Below are 16,908 nucleotides of genomic sequence, written 5' to 3' on the forward strand. Positions count from 1 at the left end.
GTCGCTCCATGCCCTGTTAACCTGGCCTTGGACACGCAGGGCTGGGACATCCACAGCTTCCCTGAATAAGTTACTTCACAAGTAAAATTTTTCTCCTAGTATCTAATATAAATCTCTAATTTTTTATTTTAAAACCTTTCCCCCTTGTCCTATCGGTATCTTTGTGTAAAAATTCACTTCCCCCTCCCATTTTTTTTTTTTTTTTTTTAATGAGCTCTGTTTAAGCACTGAAAGGCCACAATAACAAATCACAATCACAAATTTAGGTTGGAAAAGCCATTATCCCGGCACTGCCAAGCCCATCACGGCCCCCCCCAAGTGCTACATCCCCGCTTCTGTTGATCCCTTGCGGGGCTGGCGGAGGGAGGGTCAGGGGGGATCTGCAGCGGGAGGGGGCTGCAGCCCCGGGACCGAGCCCCTCCTCGGAGAGGCGGCGCCTGCTCCCGGTGACATCAGCCCCGGGGACCGGGATGCTGAGCCCGGCCCGGGGAAGGCGGATCCCGCTCCTCTTCCAGCCCCGCATCCCGACAGGGCGGAGCGGGGAGCGGGGCTCAGCCTCCCTCCCTCCCGTGCCCTGCTGTCCCCGGCCGGGCGGGTCCCCGCGGGAGCGGGGGGTCCCTGCGGGCTCCCCGGGGATGCTGCGCTAGCGGCGGCCGATGCTCGCCCTGCTGCTGTCGCTGCACTCGCTGGGCCGCTCGCTGGCCATGGCGAGCGCCGAGCGGCTGGCCGTGCCGCACTGGGGGAGCCGGGCCGGCCCCCGGGAGCACGGCGGGGTCTCCCCCGGGGTGGGCACCGAGGTCCGGGAGGCGCTGGAGCGGGTCCTGCCCGTTCTCCGCCGGGCCATGGCCCAGGCCAGGCAGGCGGCCGCCCCCGAGGGGCTGCGGGCGGCTCTCTCCGAGGTGTTCCGGCTGGTGGAGGAGGCCTGGGGGATGCCCGCCGTGGGGAGGGACGTGGCCAAGGTGCTGTGCGATGTGATCCGCCTCGAGGGGGGCCTGGACCTGCTGCTCAACCTGCTCTACACCGCCGAGCTGGAGACCAAGTGCCAGGCAGGAAAACTCCTGGAGCAGATCCTGGTGGCGGAAAACAGGTGAGCAAAGAGCCCCTCGCCCTGCCAGGCACAGCCCTCCCCACCACCCCAGCACCGCCAGCTCCCACAATGGTTTGGGCTCAAAGGGACCTTAAAGAGCTCACCTCAACCCCCTGCCATGGCTAGGGACACCTTCCATAGACCAGGGTGCTACAAGCTCCATCCAGCCTGGCCCTGACCTCACCTCCCCTGCTGTGGGTGCTCCCAGCTGCACAAACCCCCTGGGATCCCCACCACATCCCCCTGGGATCCCCACCACATCCCCCTGGGATCCCCACCACATCCCCCTGGGATCCCCACCACATCCCCCTGGGATCCCCACCACATCCCCCTGGGATCCCCACCACATCCCCCTGGGATCCCCACCACATCCCCCTGGGATCCCCACCACATCCCCCCACACCCAGGCTCCCTGACCCAGGTCCAGGCAATGCCCGTGGGCCGCTCCCTTCCCCCTCAGCTGGACCAGCCCCAGCCCAGGGATGCTGGTGAGCACTGGGGTGTCCTCCTGAGCCCCCTCAGCTGGACCAGCCCCAGCCCAGGGATGCTGGTGAGCACTGGGGTGTTCTCCTGAGCCCCCTCAGCTGGACCAGCCCCAGCCCAGGGATGCTGGTGAGCACTGGGGTGTCCTCCTGAGCCCCCTCAGCCTCGCTGAGCTGAGTCAGTTTGGCTGGCTCAGAGCATCTGACCCAAAGGACGAGACGTGACTCCCCTTTAGCCATGACTGCAGCAGGAGGAGGAGGACAAAGCCACTTGCCAGAGCCTTCCTGCTGCTGCCCAGGGCTGGAATGAAGCCATAAGGAGGGCTCAGCAGCCCTCAGGCCCTAGTTCAGATGCATGTGCTGCTGCTCAGGACAGGTGAGAGGTGCTGGGATGTCTCTGTCAGGGCACGGTGGGGTGGGAGTGTGTGCCTGAGTGTGTGTGTGTGCACACCTGACACATCTAAATCACAGCACCCACACACAGCTCACCCTTCCAACACCCCAAATGCACTCTGCCAGCTCTGCTCTCCCTCACAGCACCCCAACCCAGCCAGCCCCAGCCAGGGCTCTGGAAATTGTATGGAGGGAGCCTGACCAAAGTTGCTCTGGCTTCCTGGGGGATGTCTCTTGCTGGGAGATTGTGGACTCGCAGCCCGGGCCTCATTTCATGCACTGGCAGGCAAAAATAAGCAGCAGCTAAATCAGGAAAGCCCATTAGGGTGGAATTTAATCCCAGGAAGCATCACTGGCATGGTCTGCATTCAGCACTCAGCTTCTTAACAAGAGAAAGCATTTGCTGGAGCTGTTGTTTCTGCTCCAGGGGCAGTTCATGGGCCAGGGTCTTGGAGCAGCCATGGGATTCCAGCCCCTCGCTTCCCACAGCCTCTGAGCAATGGCAGGGAGGAGTGGGGCTCCCCTTTGGGTCCAAGACTCTCACTTACAGAATTCTCCCAGTTTGTGCACACCAGCAGAGGTGTTTATCTGGGAGCTGGACAGGTCCTGGCTCCATCTGCAGCTGCAGGGAGTTGGGGACCCGTGTTTGTCACCCAGCTCCGTGGCTGAGTCCGGGCTCAGAGCCAGACCCAGGGGTTTTTTTGTTGTCTTTTTTTTTCCCAGGGTTCTCCACAGCATTTCCTGTCAAACCCACCCCAAGGTCAGTGAGAGCCCTGTGTGTCACAGGCTTCCCAGAAATGCTCTTCCTGCCTGCCAGCACAGGGGCTGGTGTGCCATCACCCCACCATGGCTGGGGACTGTGCCACTGCCCTCGTGAGCAGCGGGGCACGGGGCACCTGTGCCAGTGCTGCCTCACAAACACAGCAGCTCCATCACGGCACCAAATGGCCACTGCTGAGGGCAGGAATGGAGCTGCCACTCGGCCCAGGAAAGCTCGTGGGAGCACAGCCAAGAGCTCACCTCAGAGGGTGGGGAGGCCCTAGCACACAGAAGCTGCGGCTGCCCCATCCCTGGAAATGTCCAAGGCCAGGTTGAACAGGGCTTGGAGCAACCTGGTCTGGTGGAAAGTGTGCCTGTCCCTTGGAACTGGATGAGTTTTCAGGTCCCTTCCAAGCCAAGTCATTCTATGACCCTGATTTCCCCCTTCCTCACTGCATTTTCAAGGCACGGCCCCATTCAGGTGTCATCTTAAGCACAGGCCTCCCAAAAATCAGCTGTGGCCAAGCAGCAGCTGGTGGCCCTTGGCAACCTACCCCAGGCTCTTGCTGTTCTCTTCCAGAAGAGTGCAGGGTGAGGAAATAAAAAGCTTCCCTCCAGCTGCCATGGCAGGACAGACCCCCGTGTCCCACTTGTGTTCAGGGCTGTTTGGCTGCTCATGCAGGTGTGAAAGCCCTGTCCTGACAGCTCTGACAGCAGTGCTTAGGGGACAAACAAGTTTCACTCCCAAACACAAAACAGCTCCACACCACAGCAGTGCTGGCCCAGCAGATCCATTTCCAGCCTGGCATTAACCTACCCTGCCTGTTAATTGCGATGAAGATCCTACCTCGAGCACGAGAGCATCCAGTGAGGGGTTCCTGGGCTGTGCACCCCATCACAAGTTCTTCCCTCAACACCAGCCTGCTGCATCTTGCTGTGTTGCATATCTGGCAGCTGTGTCCTGCAGGGAATCGTCTGTCTGTCCTGGGATAAATGTCACCAAGGCACAGGCCACAGCAGTCACTGTTGTCATTCCTTGCTCGTCCATCCGCCCCTCACCTGCCTCTCCTTCCCGCAGGGACCGGATCGCTCGGATCGGTCTGGGCGTAATCCTGAACTTAGCCAAGGAGCGGGACGTTCCCCAGCTGGCCCAGAGCATCTCTGGGATCCTGGAGCACATGTTCAAACACACGGAGGAGACCTGCTTCCAGCTCATCTCCGACGGAGGCCTGGACACCATCCTGTACTGGTGCCGCTGGACGGACCCCGCCGTGCTGCGCCACTGCGCCATGGCCTTGGCCAACTGCGCCATGTACGGGGGCCAGGCCAACCAGCGCCTGATGATCGAGAAGAAGGCGGCAGAGTGGCTTTTCCCGCTGGCCTTCTCCAAAGACGACGAGCTGATCCGGCTGCACGCCTGCCTGGCCATCACGGTGCTGGCCACCAACAAGGAAATCGAGAAGGAGGTGGAGCGCTCGGGGACGCTGGCTCTGGTGGAGCCCTTCATCGCCTCGCTGGACCCCGAGCAGTTCGCCCGGGAGATGCTGGGCAGCAGTGACAACATCCAGGGCCGGACGGCGCAGGACCTGCAGCGCCTCGTGCCCCTGCTGGACAGCTCCCGGCTGGAAGCCCAGTGCATCGCCGCCTTCTACCTCTGCACCGAGGCCGCCATCAAGGCCAGGCAGAAGAAAACACAGGTAAAGGGTAGGTTGGCCTGGAGGAAGGTGATGACAAAGGGAAGGGCTGCCACAGCTGCATCTTGGTGTCTTTTGCTCACCAAACACCTTGGTCCTCGCCTGGCCCGGCACAGCTTGCTGGGAAGAGGATGAGGGGAGGCAAAGTGACGTCTCCTCCCTTCGTGTCCCCAGATTTTCAGTGAGATCGGGGCTACACAGAGCCTGAAGAGGATTGTGTGCTACTCCACCAGCAGCACCACCTCCTCCCTGGCCAAAAAGGTGCTGCGCATGATAGGGGAGGAGGTTCCTCGGCGCATCCTGCCCACAGTTCCCAACTGGAAATCCTGTGAGGTGCAGACGTGGCTGCAGCAGATCGGATTCGACAAATATTGCCAAATATTCCTGGTAGGGTTTTGTGCTGGGGGAGGGATGCACGGATGGACACTTCTGCCCCATCTCACGCCAGAGGTGCAAGCATCTCACCCAGCTTTTCCTGGGACCTTTCCAGCCTGGGTTTCTCTTGACAGGATCACCAGGTGGACGGGGACATTCTCCTGAGGCTGACGGAGCAGGAGCTGCAGAAGGATTTGGGGATGGACTCCAGCATCACTCGGAAAAGGTAGGACCACCACCAGGGCACACTGGACTCCCTCAGGGCCATCACCACAGTGGCAGAGGCAGGGACAAGGTCTCTGTCTTTCTCTTCTTGCTAAAACAGGAATGGAGATCCTCCAAATGCAAAACCTGGACTGCCAGGGCTTTTCCACTGCACTTTTTGCAGTCCCAGAGGGATTTCTGTAATGGGACCACTGCATGGCAGAGGTGTGGGTGGGGGGAAGACCACCAATGGCACAGGGCAGGTGGGATGGTGCTAATTACCCAGAAAGATGGGAACTTACCCTTAGCTGAGCTCCTCACACCTCAGTGTCCCGAGGACCAGCACTCCCATGCAGCTGTTCCTCTGTTCCTGGAGCTCATCCTTCACCCCGGCACGGAGCTGCACTCCCCCCTGAGCAGGTAAAAGATGTGGTACCACACATCTCCAAGTGCTGCCTGCCGCTCCGTTTGTTCCTCCACCAGGTTTTTCCGGGAGCTGACGGAGCTCAAGACCTTTGCCAACTACTCCACCTGCGACCGCAGCAACCTGGCCGACTGGCTGGGGGGCATCGACCCCAAATTCCGGCAGTACACCTACAACCTGCTCACCTGCGGCATTGACCGCAACTTCCTGCACCGGGTGACGGAGCAGCAGCTGCAGGAGGACTGTCACATCCACACCGGCTTCCACCGCGTCCGCATCCTCACTGCGGCCCGGGGTGCGGCTCCCGGCGGGAGGGAAAGGCGTTGAGGGGTGTTTGGGATGAGCTGCTGGCTGGTTTTTAACTTCTGGTGGTTGTTTTGCGCTGCCCAGAAACGCTTCACTCCCCCATCACGCTGCAAACCACGTCCAACGGGACCGATGTGTTCATCAGCTACCGGAGGAGCACCGGCTCGCAGCTGGCCAGGTGAGTCCTGCAGGAAACTGTGGAGCCCAGAGGGAGGGTGGGTGGTCAGCTGTGGGAAAAATGTGGAATGTGGAGGAGGGAGAGGATGCCAAAACTGCGGAGCAAATGGGGACAGCACACGTGATAACCTGCACAATGGACAGGCCGATCCCCAGTCCTGTCACCGCCGCTGTGGCACTGTCTGACCCTTTCCTCACGCTCCTGGGGCTGTAGGGGATCACAGCAGGGAGTCAACATCAGCTCCTCCTGTTCCCTGCACATGTCCACACGGCTGGGCTGGAGCTGGCATCTCCTTCCCTGCTCCTCTGTCTCACCGTGTCTCAGCCAGCGTGGTGAGACAGCAAATGAAGCCTCTCCTCACCGTCCCCTCTCCTGCAGCCTGCTGAAGGTCCACCTGCAGCTCCACGGCTTCAGCGTGTTCATCGACGTGGAGAAGCTGGAGGCAGGGAAGTTTGAAGACAAGCTGATCCAGAGCGTCCTGAGCGCCCGGAATTTTGTGCTGGTCCTCTCAGCAAACGCGCTGGATAAATGCATGGAGGACCCCGAGTGCAAGGACTGGGTACACAAGGTAAGAGATGCCCCCAGCTGGGAGCTGTGTGGATGTTGGGCTGGGAGGCAGTTGGTGAGGGGCTGGTACAGGCTATGAGCACCTGCACGTTCTGTTCCTGCAGGAGATTGTGACAGCCCTGAACTCTGGAAAGAACATTGTGCCTGTTACAGACCATTTTGAGTGGCCAGATCCAGAAACACTTCCCAAGGACATGAGGGCTGTGCTGAAATTTAATGGTATCATGTAAGTAAGAGCCACCTGTGCCATGGGGTGCACCTGTGGAGAACAACTTGCATAAGGAGTAGAAAAGAGCCCAAGGACTTTGGGACAAACAGATGAGGGAGGCAGAACAGGTCAAAGGGACACTGAGTCACCGCAGATGCTCCAGAGCATGCAGGGAGCAAAGGTTCCCACCCACATCCCTGCTGCTGCTGCTGCTGTGCTGGGACTCCTCTGGGTGACAGAGGGGTCTCTGCTGGGAGGACACCCATCCTCAGGCACATTTCACCTGGGTTTCTTTCCCCCCCTGCTTTCCCTTTGTGCATCCCAGCCTGGCAGAGCATTCTGCAGCGTCCACAGGGAAAAGGGAGCTCCTGGAGAGCTGGGCTGGAGGAAAGGGCTCTCTGGCTCCTGGCCCAAATGAACTGAGCTATCTTGTGGCAACCCACACACGAGAGGAAAAGCAAACATTGCATTTTTCCCCTCGAACACAGGTGGTCCCACGAGTACCAGGAGGCCACGATTGACAAAATCATCCGCTTTCTCCACGGCCGCTCCTCCCGGGACTCCTCGGCTGGCTCGGAGAATGGGCTGGACTGTTTGCACCCCCTGGGGCAGAGCTAGAACCAGGACAGCAGTCTCAGACACTCCCAGGTGACCCCTTGTTGTGTGGGTCCAAATTAATCCCTCCTGACTTTTTCTTTGAGAGAAAACCTGTGGCTCTCACTCCCTTCTCACCCTCCAAGAACAAGCCCCTGGCCCCCAAAGGCCAGCACTCACTCCCACAGCGCCCGAGGAGCCAAGCCAGGCTGGACTCTGAGATGGAATATGTGTCTTCCACGTCCCCCTGTGGGGTGGCAGGACATGCATGGGCTGTGAGGGAGACTGGCACCATCCAGACCCCCAAAAGCTTCCCCCAGAAGCACCTCCAAAGAGGAGAGATCTTCCAAGGGCTGAAAACTGGAGAAGTGTTGAGAATCCATCGTAAGAGGACACAGGGGAGAGAAGAACAATTGAGAGGAATGTGTGGCTGTGCTGTGTGCCCCAGGAATACCCCTGTGGTCAGAAACCCAGAGCAGGAAAGGGCAAATAAAAACTAAGCCCTAACAAAATCTTTGTGTTTGGGAAAGATAACCCACAGGGGCCTTCTGAGGTGCTTTATCTTTCCCAGCAATGTCCCTTTATCACAAGAGCTCCTTCCCTCCTCAAAAAACTTCCACCTCCCAGTGCTGCAAAACCACTGTGTGCTCTTAACTCTGGCAGTGGAAATTTGGGGTTAGATCTCTGCAAAAAGGGCTTTTAAAATACCCTCCTTCCCTCCATCTGAAGTCTCAGCTTCACCACTTTATCAGGTCTGTATTTTCAGGGCACTGGAGGCTGGATTGTAACCCTGGAAAACTTGAAATCCTTGCAGGGAAGATGCTAATTGCTGTGCTTGTGGAGTTATTGTACACTGTGGCTATATTTTATCCTGCTCCACGGATCTCCCATGGTCTGTGCCTTCAGCAGGAGCTGCTGAATCTCTCTGCTGACCACCACACCCCCACAGCCCTGGCTGAGCTCCCTGGGCTTGTCGCTACTCACTGCTGGATGCAATTCCAAACTTGTTTCTTCCTGTCCGCCTCTTCCCAACACCCACCCAGGCTTTTTGCGGCTCCTCACCTTAAAATAACAAGAAAAAGTGGAGCTGATGCCAAGAGCTGGCAGAGGATGGTCCAGCTGGGAGTGGGACCATCAGTGCCTGCTGCCAGCACTGCTGGTGAGGAACCATGGGCATCCTGACACAAACCCTGCATTTCACACTCCAGGCTGCTGAACCACCTTGCAGAAGCCCCAGGCTCCTTTTCCTACCCCTGCTCGAGAAGAACTCAAGCCTTTCAGGAGGTAACAAGGAGTCTCAGCCACCCTGTTCTCCTCCTGGCTCTCCCTGAAGCCCTGCTTTAACTGTCAGGAACACAAACACTTTTTTCTTTTGGCTTGGATCCACGAAAATTTCAGGGGAAAAAAAAAAAAAAGTTAATTCTGGTGCTTTATGGATAGTTTTTATCAGCTCACAGTTAATGGCATCTTTGCTCTCCAGTGAAAGGTTAATAGCCATATCTGCCCAGCACTCATCAGAATTAGAATCCATCTAATCTCCAGATTAAATAACAAGAAGCCAGCAGATGAGCCCAAAGGTGAATCTGCCAAAGGATAAAAGCCTCTTGCGAGTTGCTTCAGGGAAAAGCCTTCAGTAACTGAATGTCAAGGCCTCCATGGCCACTGAAGGGGTTCCACACAAACAGTCCTAAGGATTTATCTCCCTGCAATAATCCCTGGTGGGATGATTGTGTCCTCTTTCCCAGGAGCTCTGTAGCAATCAGCCTCCTCACCCAGCACTCCGTGTGGAGATTTCCTTGTTCTCCACAGCTCAGGTGTCTCACCTGAAACCAGATCCCATCTCCTGCTCCAGCTGCCCAGACTGTGACTCCTCCCGTTTCCCCATCATCATCTTCACCTTGATGAACTTGCCCTGCTTCTGGCTAAACATCCTACACCCAGCCCCTTCCAGCTGGAGCAGTCCCAAGGAAATTAATTCCTCTGTCCTCATCCTTCCTCATTCCTTTGCTCTGCCATGTCAAAAGTGTTTGCAGTTATTCAATCAGGCATTATTAATAAATCTGTTTTTCACTTTCAATCCCCACCTCTTTGTCTGTATCACATGCTTCTCTCCCTGCAGGCTGTCCACCCTTGTTTTCCCTTGCCACCATGAAGCAGAGCTGACATCCCCAAACACTGTTCCCTGGAGGAACCTTTGCATGGACTGATGCTCTGCACCCCCAGGGACCCTGCCTGCTGCCACCAGCCGTGCCTCCACTGGTGCAACTCTTGAAGGACGGCCCAGAAAAACTTTGGTTTAATTTTTTTTTAATAAGGCACAATAGCTGCCACTGAATCTCTCCCCACGCAGAGCCAGGTTCCGCCTCACCGCACAACACTGAGCACCTGCTTGAACTGGCACCCACAGAGTGGACTTTACTTCACAATCACCTCAGCCACAAACACCTACTGCAACGCTCACAGCATGCCCTGTTCCTCGGGGAGGCCAATTCCAGGCTTAGCCCAGCAACCAGAGCCGTAACTCCCGTGTTCCCTGGCGTAACTGCTCGCAGCAAGTGGCCTAACACCAAGTTCTTAAAGCCTCCCTGCTTCTCTGCTCCCCAGATCCCCCTGCTTCTACCACAAACTCCCAATGGACAGAGCTGGGTGCAAGCATTTCGCATTTTCTGCATACTGAAGGACAGGTTTCAGACAAAGCTCTCCTGCGAGCTTTACTCTGGTGGTCAGGAAAAGCAAGTTTTGGCTGCTTGCAAGTCCAAACCTGCATTTTTCCTGACTTTTCACTCTCACACACTCATTCTCCGTGAGACATATAAATTCCTGCTGCTCCTTTTTTACTGCAGTCTTCAATAAAGGATTGAGAAAGAAAATAATCGAGAGAAGACCCAAACGAGTCAAACAATATCAACAGCTGCACAAGATATCCAGAGTTTTATGAACCATAAAAGAGGTTTTATTCATTCTGAAAGTAACAGCAAAGTCATTACTGCATGTACCTGAACAGCATGTGCAATGTACACAGAGCTGCTGGTTTATGGCACAATGAAGAAAAAACAAGATTGCAGCAACACAGGTAATGATTTGGAAAGAAAAATTATAAGCACCGTGGACACAGGGTTTGCTTGCTGGCATCAACAGATCCCAGGACAGGCAGCAGAACTGAGATCATTAACACAGGATTATGCCACATACAGCAAAAATGATTTATCTTAAAGCCACTAGTCCTGTCCCCACACCAGCTCGCTGAGGAAGGCCTCTGGATAAGCACAGCAGTGATTTCATGTGACTGGGGCACACCTATCAAACTGGGGCTCAGTTTTGTGGTATAAGGGGGGAACAATTCTGACAATTTTCTCCTTAACTTCATCGTTTTTGGCAACTGTCAATTAAGGCACCTACAGGAGTTGCTTCAAGGATCCTCGTGTTCCTCCCAACCCAGGATTTATTCTGCTGGCACTGCAGTATTCTCAGATGATCTGTTACTTGTCAAAACCACCTCTGAGATGCTGGGCTGAGCTGCAGACAGGCAGGACATACCACTGGCACTGCTACCAACACTTCATGAATTAAATCCCCTTCTTAGGACACCTCTGACTTGCAAAACTAAAGCTGGTTCACTCAGTAAGGACAGCAATAGCACTCCTGTGCTAAGCTACCTCTCTCCATAAGGATTTTTGTGGTCTGGCACGTCACTTTGGATGGGGTTTATCTGGCAATGTGAAGATCTGGAGCACAGATCTTCCCCCTCTAAGCAGGACACTGTTGGGTGCCTCTGTTTCAGTCTGTACCTCACCCACACCAACTCATCAGCTGCAGTCCTCTGAGGGGAAAATGCAATTAAACCAGAACTCAGTCCTCCCTCCCCACTAAAAGCATGGCAGAGCCTTCTGGCCCCACCAAATCCCAAACCACAAACCAGCCTTGCAAAAAGCCCACAACGACTTGATCGACTTTTGGGTCTCTTGGGTTTTCTCCCACAGATGAGTCAACACAGTGTTGAGGGGGAATTCACAGCTCCAAATCAAACTCCTCCTGTATTTCCAACTATTAAGCATTTAAAAGTTAGTAAAGACAAGCAGGGTGTCCCTCCCACACTGATCTGTCCTTCGAGGGAGGGCTGAGGTGCAGGCGGACACTGCTGTGCTGGCCAATTCCTTAAATTCAGTCTTTTGCAGGGGACAGAGAAGCATCTTGGAAGTGGTTGTAGTCGTGTTTTGAATCCCAGATTTGTATCCACCTAGAAAAGAATTAACAGTTTCAGCTTTCAAAGGCACATTGGGGATGTTGCTGAATGGAGTGAGCCTAAAAAGTTTCAGAGGAACAAAACAAAATGACCCTGCCAAGAGCTGCTGCTCTTGTGCAAATCCCAACACATTCCCTCTCCCAGAACCTACCAGGGGATTTGTTTTCTATCACAACAAAACTTCTGCTCTAATTTCTAGAAAAATTACAGGGAGAGAGACTGCTGAGAACTTGCAAAATCAGTTCCTGATTTTGGATTCCATCGAGGCTGGAGTGAGGCTTTGAAGCACTTTGAATATTGGTAGCTATATTGCTCAGGCTGCAGGTTTATCCCTAGGATTCAGATTCCAAAGGAAATGACCTGCACCTCTTTTTACCAGAGCACCAGACACCCTCTCACAACCATAACTGAAGATATGCCTTAAAAACTGCCAGCTTCTATCCTAAGAGTAAATGCTATTTTCCATATGACACTGCATGGCAAAGTTTAGACATTTGAAGTAAATTACCCAAGGATAGCTGCTGGAATAAGGAGGATTATAGCCCCAAAGAGAAATGGGAATCCCCTCATGAAGTGCAAGGTGGCAGGGTAGAGAGAGTTGAACACTCCTGTAGCCACGAGTGAACACAGCCCTTCCACACAGGCAACAGAAGCAAAGAGAGCACCTGGAAAAGAGAGATAAGAGGTTAATGGCGAGATAGGCTGCTGGTTATTGCCTATAAACACCAGTAACACATCACCCTCAGTGGGTTCTGCCAGTCTTTCCAAGGGTTTGCCATCAGAGAGGTGTGTGAATACCAAGTGTGGTAAGGTGGGGCAGGACTGGCCTGGCATGTCCAGCCTGTGGCCAGGACAACCTCCCCAAGCTGCAGGATTTGTATCAGGAGATGACCAGGCTATTTTCCACCAGCTGGACTGTAAATGCTCCAGTCCAGGGCTCTATAGATCTGTTTATTGCCTCTTATCACTTGTTAAACATTAAGTACAGCAGCAGATTTAGCACCATAAATCCGCCGTACGTGCCATCGCCATTCTAAAATAAGAAACATGAATTGTGCAAAATCACCTCTCAGTTGTTGCCACCTGGACTCCCTCCTCCCCCTGCCTGCCTCAGAGACATTCCTGGGCTGAGTTCCACAGCAAGTGCAAACCCTCCAAGCACATAAGTGCACAAAAGGCAGATCTGCTCCTCCTACGGGTTATCCATGATCTTTCACTGTGGTCAATGATACAACCCTCCAACAGCACCTGGTTCTTCCCACTGTTACTGATCTACAGAGCAAAGTCATGGTCAGGAGAATGACTCTTTTCTCCTCATTATATATTCCATTTTAATTCTTGCTGCTTGTAAATGTTTCGGACATAAATGTATGGATGAATGAACTATTCCTGCTTTTCTTCCCTTGTTCTCATCTCGGAAATGCAGCAAGTCTGAATCAAATAATGACAATTATTTTGGGGAAAAAAAAAATACCTTGGGCCTGGGGGTGAATGCAGGGGCAAAGGAGTCCAGAGGAGCCAGGGAACTCCTAACCTCCCCAGAGTCTGGCTTCAATATTCCAAGAAAAAAGTGTTCCAGGATCTGGTTTACGCATAGTGGTTAATTCCTTACCCTGTTCTGTCTCACTGACCAGCTTGGACAGCTTGGATCTGATGACTGGAGTGGCTGCCATGGAAAGGAACAGAATTCCATAACCTGTGAGCAAGACAGCACATTAGGAAAAGCTCAACTGAAAAATAAAGTCTCCCAAGTCAGTCCCAGAAATCTGCAGCTGCTGGCAGTGTCTCCCTGCTACATTCAGACACAATTCACCCTCCTGGATCTCACTTCAGTCTGCAGTGTAATACAGCTCTGGGAAGCCTGATGTCCTAGGAACTACATGGATGCACTTCCAACCTCATTGTTTGGCCAGCCCTGCCCTTAGCAAGCCACAGTTTTGTTGGAGCACGAGGCAGAACATCCTCACGTGCCCGAAGCACACTGCCAGCATCAACCTGCCAAAAGCCTGAGGAACAGGGGTTCAAGCCTTCAGCATCACCTGTAAACATCAGCGGCGTTGTGGTAGCGAGGGAAATCACCAGCAGCCCAGCAATGTTGGAGATCAGTCCTATCTCAGCCACCCAGGTGTCCTCAAGGCAGAGCTGCAGCAGCCTCAGCCCCGCCAGGCTGCTCAGGTAAGCCAGGTAGCTGGCGGCCGAGCCGTACCCGACGAGATCAGAAGCCCAGCAGAGAGGGAAGCCGAGCTCATACAAAACATAGAGGTCCTTGGCTCCAAAATGCACCGTGACAATCAGAAAGAAAGCCAGGGAGTACAGAGCCAGCTTCCACCTGGAGCTCAGGTGCTCTGGGGCCGCGTACAGCCTGTACACAGCCTTGTAGTGGCTGAGCGTGAACAGCTTGGCCGCTTTCTTCTGCTTCACCGACTCCCGGAGGAAGAAAGCGGCGTAGAGAGTGGCAGCAAGGCTGGCAGCAAAGGCCAGCCAGAAGGGGTTGATGTAGCCCTGGGCCTTGCGCCACTGGCCACCGCCGATGCTGGCCACCATGCCCGCGGTGCCCAGGCACGCCTCGAGGATGGCCACCCGCAACGTCCGCGCTCGCCGCTCGCTCGTGTCGGCCACGTAGGAGAAGCAGCTGGCCAGGATCAGGTTGTAGTCGCCCGTGAGACCGCTCAAGATGCGTCCCAGGAGGAAGAAGGCGACGTGCAGCTCCAGGTACATGACCAGCAGGTAGATGGCTGTCTGCAGGGCCATGCCTGCGGCCGGCAGGATGAGCGCCGGCCGCCGGCCCACGCTGTCGCTCCATGAGCCAAAGAGAGTCACGGAGAACAGGCTGACGAAGAAGCCTCCCAGGTTGATGTACAGGTTCCAGTGGGACACCAGGGCTTCTACCTCCTGCAGGGGAAACCGGCGGCTGAGGAGCTCCAGCAGAACCCAGTGCCACACTGGGCTCCCCGCTCCTCCCGGGGCTCCCCGCTTCCATCGCGCTCCCCTTCCCCTCCGGGCCCCTGCTCCCTTCGCAGCTCCACCTTCCTGCCCCTGCTTCCAGGGACTCCCAGCTCCTCTCAAGCTCCCCGTTCCCCTTGGGGCACCTCTCTCCCGCTGCTCCCCCGGAGCTTCCCTCTCCCCTGGGACCCGCTGCCCACCGCCAGCTCCCACTCCCCCCGTGCCTCCCCGCTCCCACGGACTCTCCCCCGCGTTCTCCATCTGCACCGGGGCTGTCCCGGGCTGTCCCGGGGCTCCCGGTGTCCCCGGTGTCCCCACCTGCCGCAGGGGGTCGGCGGTCCCGTTGCTGTCCCCGCAGCCGCTGGAGTCGCTGCTGTTGCGGCCGCTGTAGCCGCGCTCGGCTCCCAGCCGGTCCCACAGGTACTGGGTGGCCAGCGGGCCCTGCAGCCCCAGCGACACGGTGGCCAGGAACAGCAGCGGCTCCACGGCCAGCAGCGACGGGCAGCGCCGGCCGGGGGGCACCGGGGGCTCGGCGGGCGGCGGAGCGGCCATGGAGGGGCGGAGGCTCCGCCCGAACGGGAAGGGACAGACAGAGCTCCGCCTGGAAGGGACAGACAGAGCTCCGCCTGGAAGGGACAGACAGAGCTCCGCCTGGAAGGGAAGGGACAGACACAGACACAGCTCCGCCTGGATGGGACAGACACAGACACAGCTCCTCCCGGACAGGACAGACACAGACACAGCTCCTCCCGGACAGGACAGACACAGACACAGCTCCGCCTGGACAGGACAGACACAGACACAGCTCCTCCCGGACAGGACAGACACAGACACAGCTCCGCCTGGACAGGACAGACACAGACACAGCTCCTCCCGGACAGGACAGACACAGACACAGCTCCGCCCGAACGGGATGGGACTGACGCGGCTCCGCCCGGGATGGTTCAAGTTCCACTCCTCCCGGAACCAGACCGATGGTCTCTGCCCGGAACGGGGGCAGATGCAGGCTGGGCTCGGAGTGATGCAGGCTGGGCTGGGAGTGATGCAGGCTCGTCTCGGAGCGATGCAGGCTGGGCTGGGAGTGATGCAGGCTGGGCTCAGAGCGATGCAGGCTGGGCTCAGAGCGATGCAGGCTGGGCTCGGAGCGATGCAGGCTGGGCTGGGAGCGATGCAGGCTCCGCTCGGAGCGATGCAGGCTGGGCTGGGAGCGATGCAGGCTCCGCTCGGAGCGATGCAGGCTGGGCTGGGAGCGATGCAGGCTGGGCTCGGAGCGATGCAGGCTGGGCTCGGAGTGATGCAGGCTCCGCTCGGAGCGATGCAGGCTGGGCTCGGAGCGATGCAGGCTCGGCTCAGAGCGATGCAGGCTGGGCTCGGAGCGATGCAGGCTGGGCTCGGAGCGATGCAGGCTCCGTTCCGCCCGGAACGGGACCGGCTGGGCTCTCCCCGCCGCCCGGGGGAACGCGGGCGCTCCCGAGACCCCTCGGTGCTGGCGCTGCAGCCAGCCCGGTGCTAAAGGTGCAGCCCTCAGGGGGTGATGCTCCACAAAATCATGCAATTGTTGAGGTGAGAAAAGCCCTCTGAGATCATCGAGTCCAAAAGCCACCGTTAAACCATGTCCCCAAGTGCCACATCTACACACTCCTAAATCCCTGCAGGGATGGGGGATGCAGGGATTGGGATCCCCTGCAGGGATGGGGGATGCAGGGATTGGGTTCCCCTGCAGGGATGGGGATGCAGGGATTGGGATCCCCTGCAGGGATGGGGGATGCAGGGACTGGGATCCCCTGCAGGGATGGGGGATGCAGGGATTGGGATCCCCTGCAGGGATGGGGGATGCAGGGATTGGGATCCCCTGCAGGGATGGGGGATGCAGGGACTGGGATCCCCTGCAGGGATGGGGATGCAGGGATTGGGTTCCCCTGCAGGGATGGGGATGCAGGGATTGGGTTCCCCTGCAGGGATGGGGGATGCAGGGATTGGGTTCCCCTGCAGGGATGGGGCTCCACCACTTGCCTGGGCAGCCTCTGCTGGTGCCCAAACACCCTCTGGGTGAAGAGCCTTTTCCTAAAATGCAATCTAAACTCCCTGACATTCCTTCATGCTGTTCCTTCGGGTCCTGTCACTGGTCACCAGAGAAGAGAACAGCCCCTGCCCCTCCAAAGCCTCTCCTGAGGAAGCTGCAGAATGGGATGAAGGCTCCCCTCCGTGTTCTCCATGCTCAACAAACCAAGCAAAACAAAAATCAATATTTTAACTGCACTAGGAATCAGCAAAATATTGTATTTAGCTATATACGCTCACTTCTACTTCGTAGCATGTTAGAAAATACTTCCTTTTATAAAGGACTTTATTTATAAAATAACTCATAAACTCATTTAATAAAGAAGGTTTTGGCTGTGCTGTTTGGTTTCCTGTGAGGTTTGCCTGCCTCAAAGAGCAGATCAGGAAGCA

At 56.3% G+C, this 16,908-nt stretch overlaps 2 protein-coding genes across 2 annotated transcripts; one reads left to right on the forward strand and one right to left on the reverse strand.

Annotated features, from left to right (window-relative positions):
* The first annotated feature begins 557 nt into the window (after positions 1-557).
* On the forward strand, positions 558-9,348 carry SARM1 (sterile alpha and TIR motif containing 1). The gene is made up of 9 exons (XM_086858875.1): positions 558-1,087; positions 3,800-4,418; positions 4,590-4,802; positions 4,925-5,016; positions 5,478-5,713; positions 5,809-5,902; positions 6,281-6,470; positions 6,574-6,695; positions 7,166-9,348. Exons 1-9 carry the CDS (start codon positions 657-659, stop codon positions 7,293-7,295), a joined length of 2,127 nt encoding a protein of 708 aa, XP_086715001.1. The 5' UTR covers positions 558-656; the 3' UTR covers positions 7,296-9,348.
* Positions 9,349-10,201: 853 nt separating this feature from the next.
* SLC46A1 (solute carrier family 46 member 1) lies at positions 10,202-15,405 on the reverse strand. Its single transcript, XM_086858876.1, has 5 exons — positions 14,776-15,405; positions 13,554-14,406; positions 13,127-13,210; positions 12,023-12,179; positions 10,202-11,508 (listed from the first exon to the last, which is right to left on the reverse strand). The coding sequence occupies exons 1-5, from the start codon at positions 15,007-15,009 to the stop codon at positions 11,433-11,435; spliced, it is 1,404 nt and encodes a 467-aa protein (XP_086715002.1). The 5' UTR covers positions 15,010-15,405; the 3' UTR covers positions 10,202-11,432.
* Positions 15,406-16,908: the final 1,503 nt, after the last annotated feature.

This window comes from Cyanistes caeruleus, chromosome 21 (genome assembly GCF_971803275.1).
Source record: "Cyanistes caeruleus chromosome 21, bCyaCae1.hap1.1, whole genome shotgun sequence".
NCBI lineage: Eukaryota > Metazoa > Chordata > Aves > Passeriformes > Paridae > Cyanistes > Cyanistes caeruleus.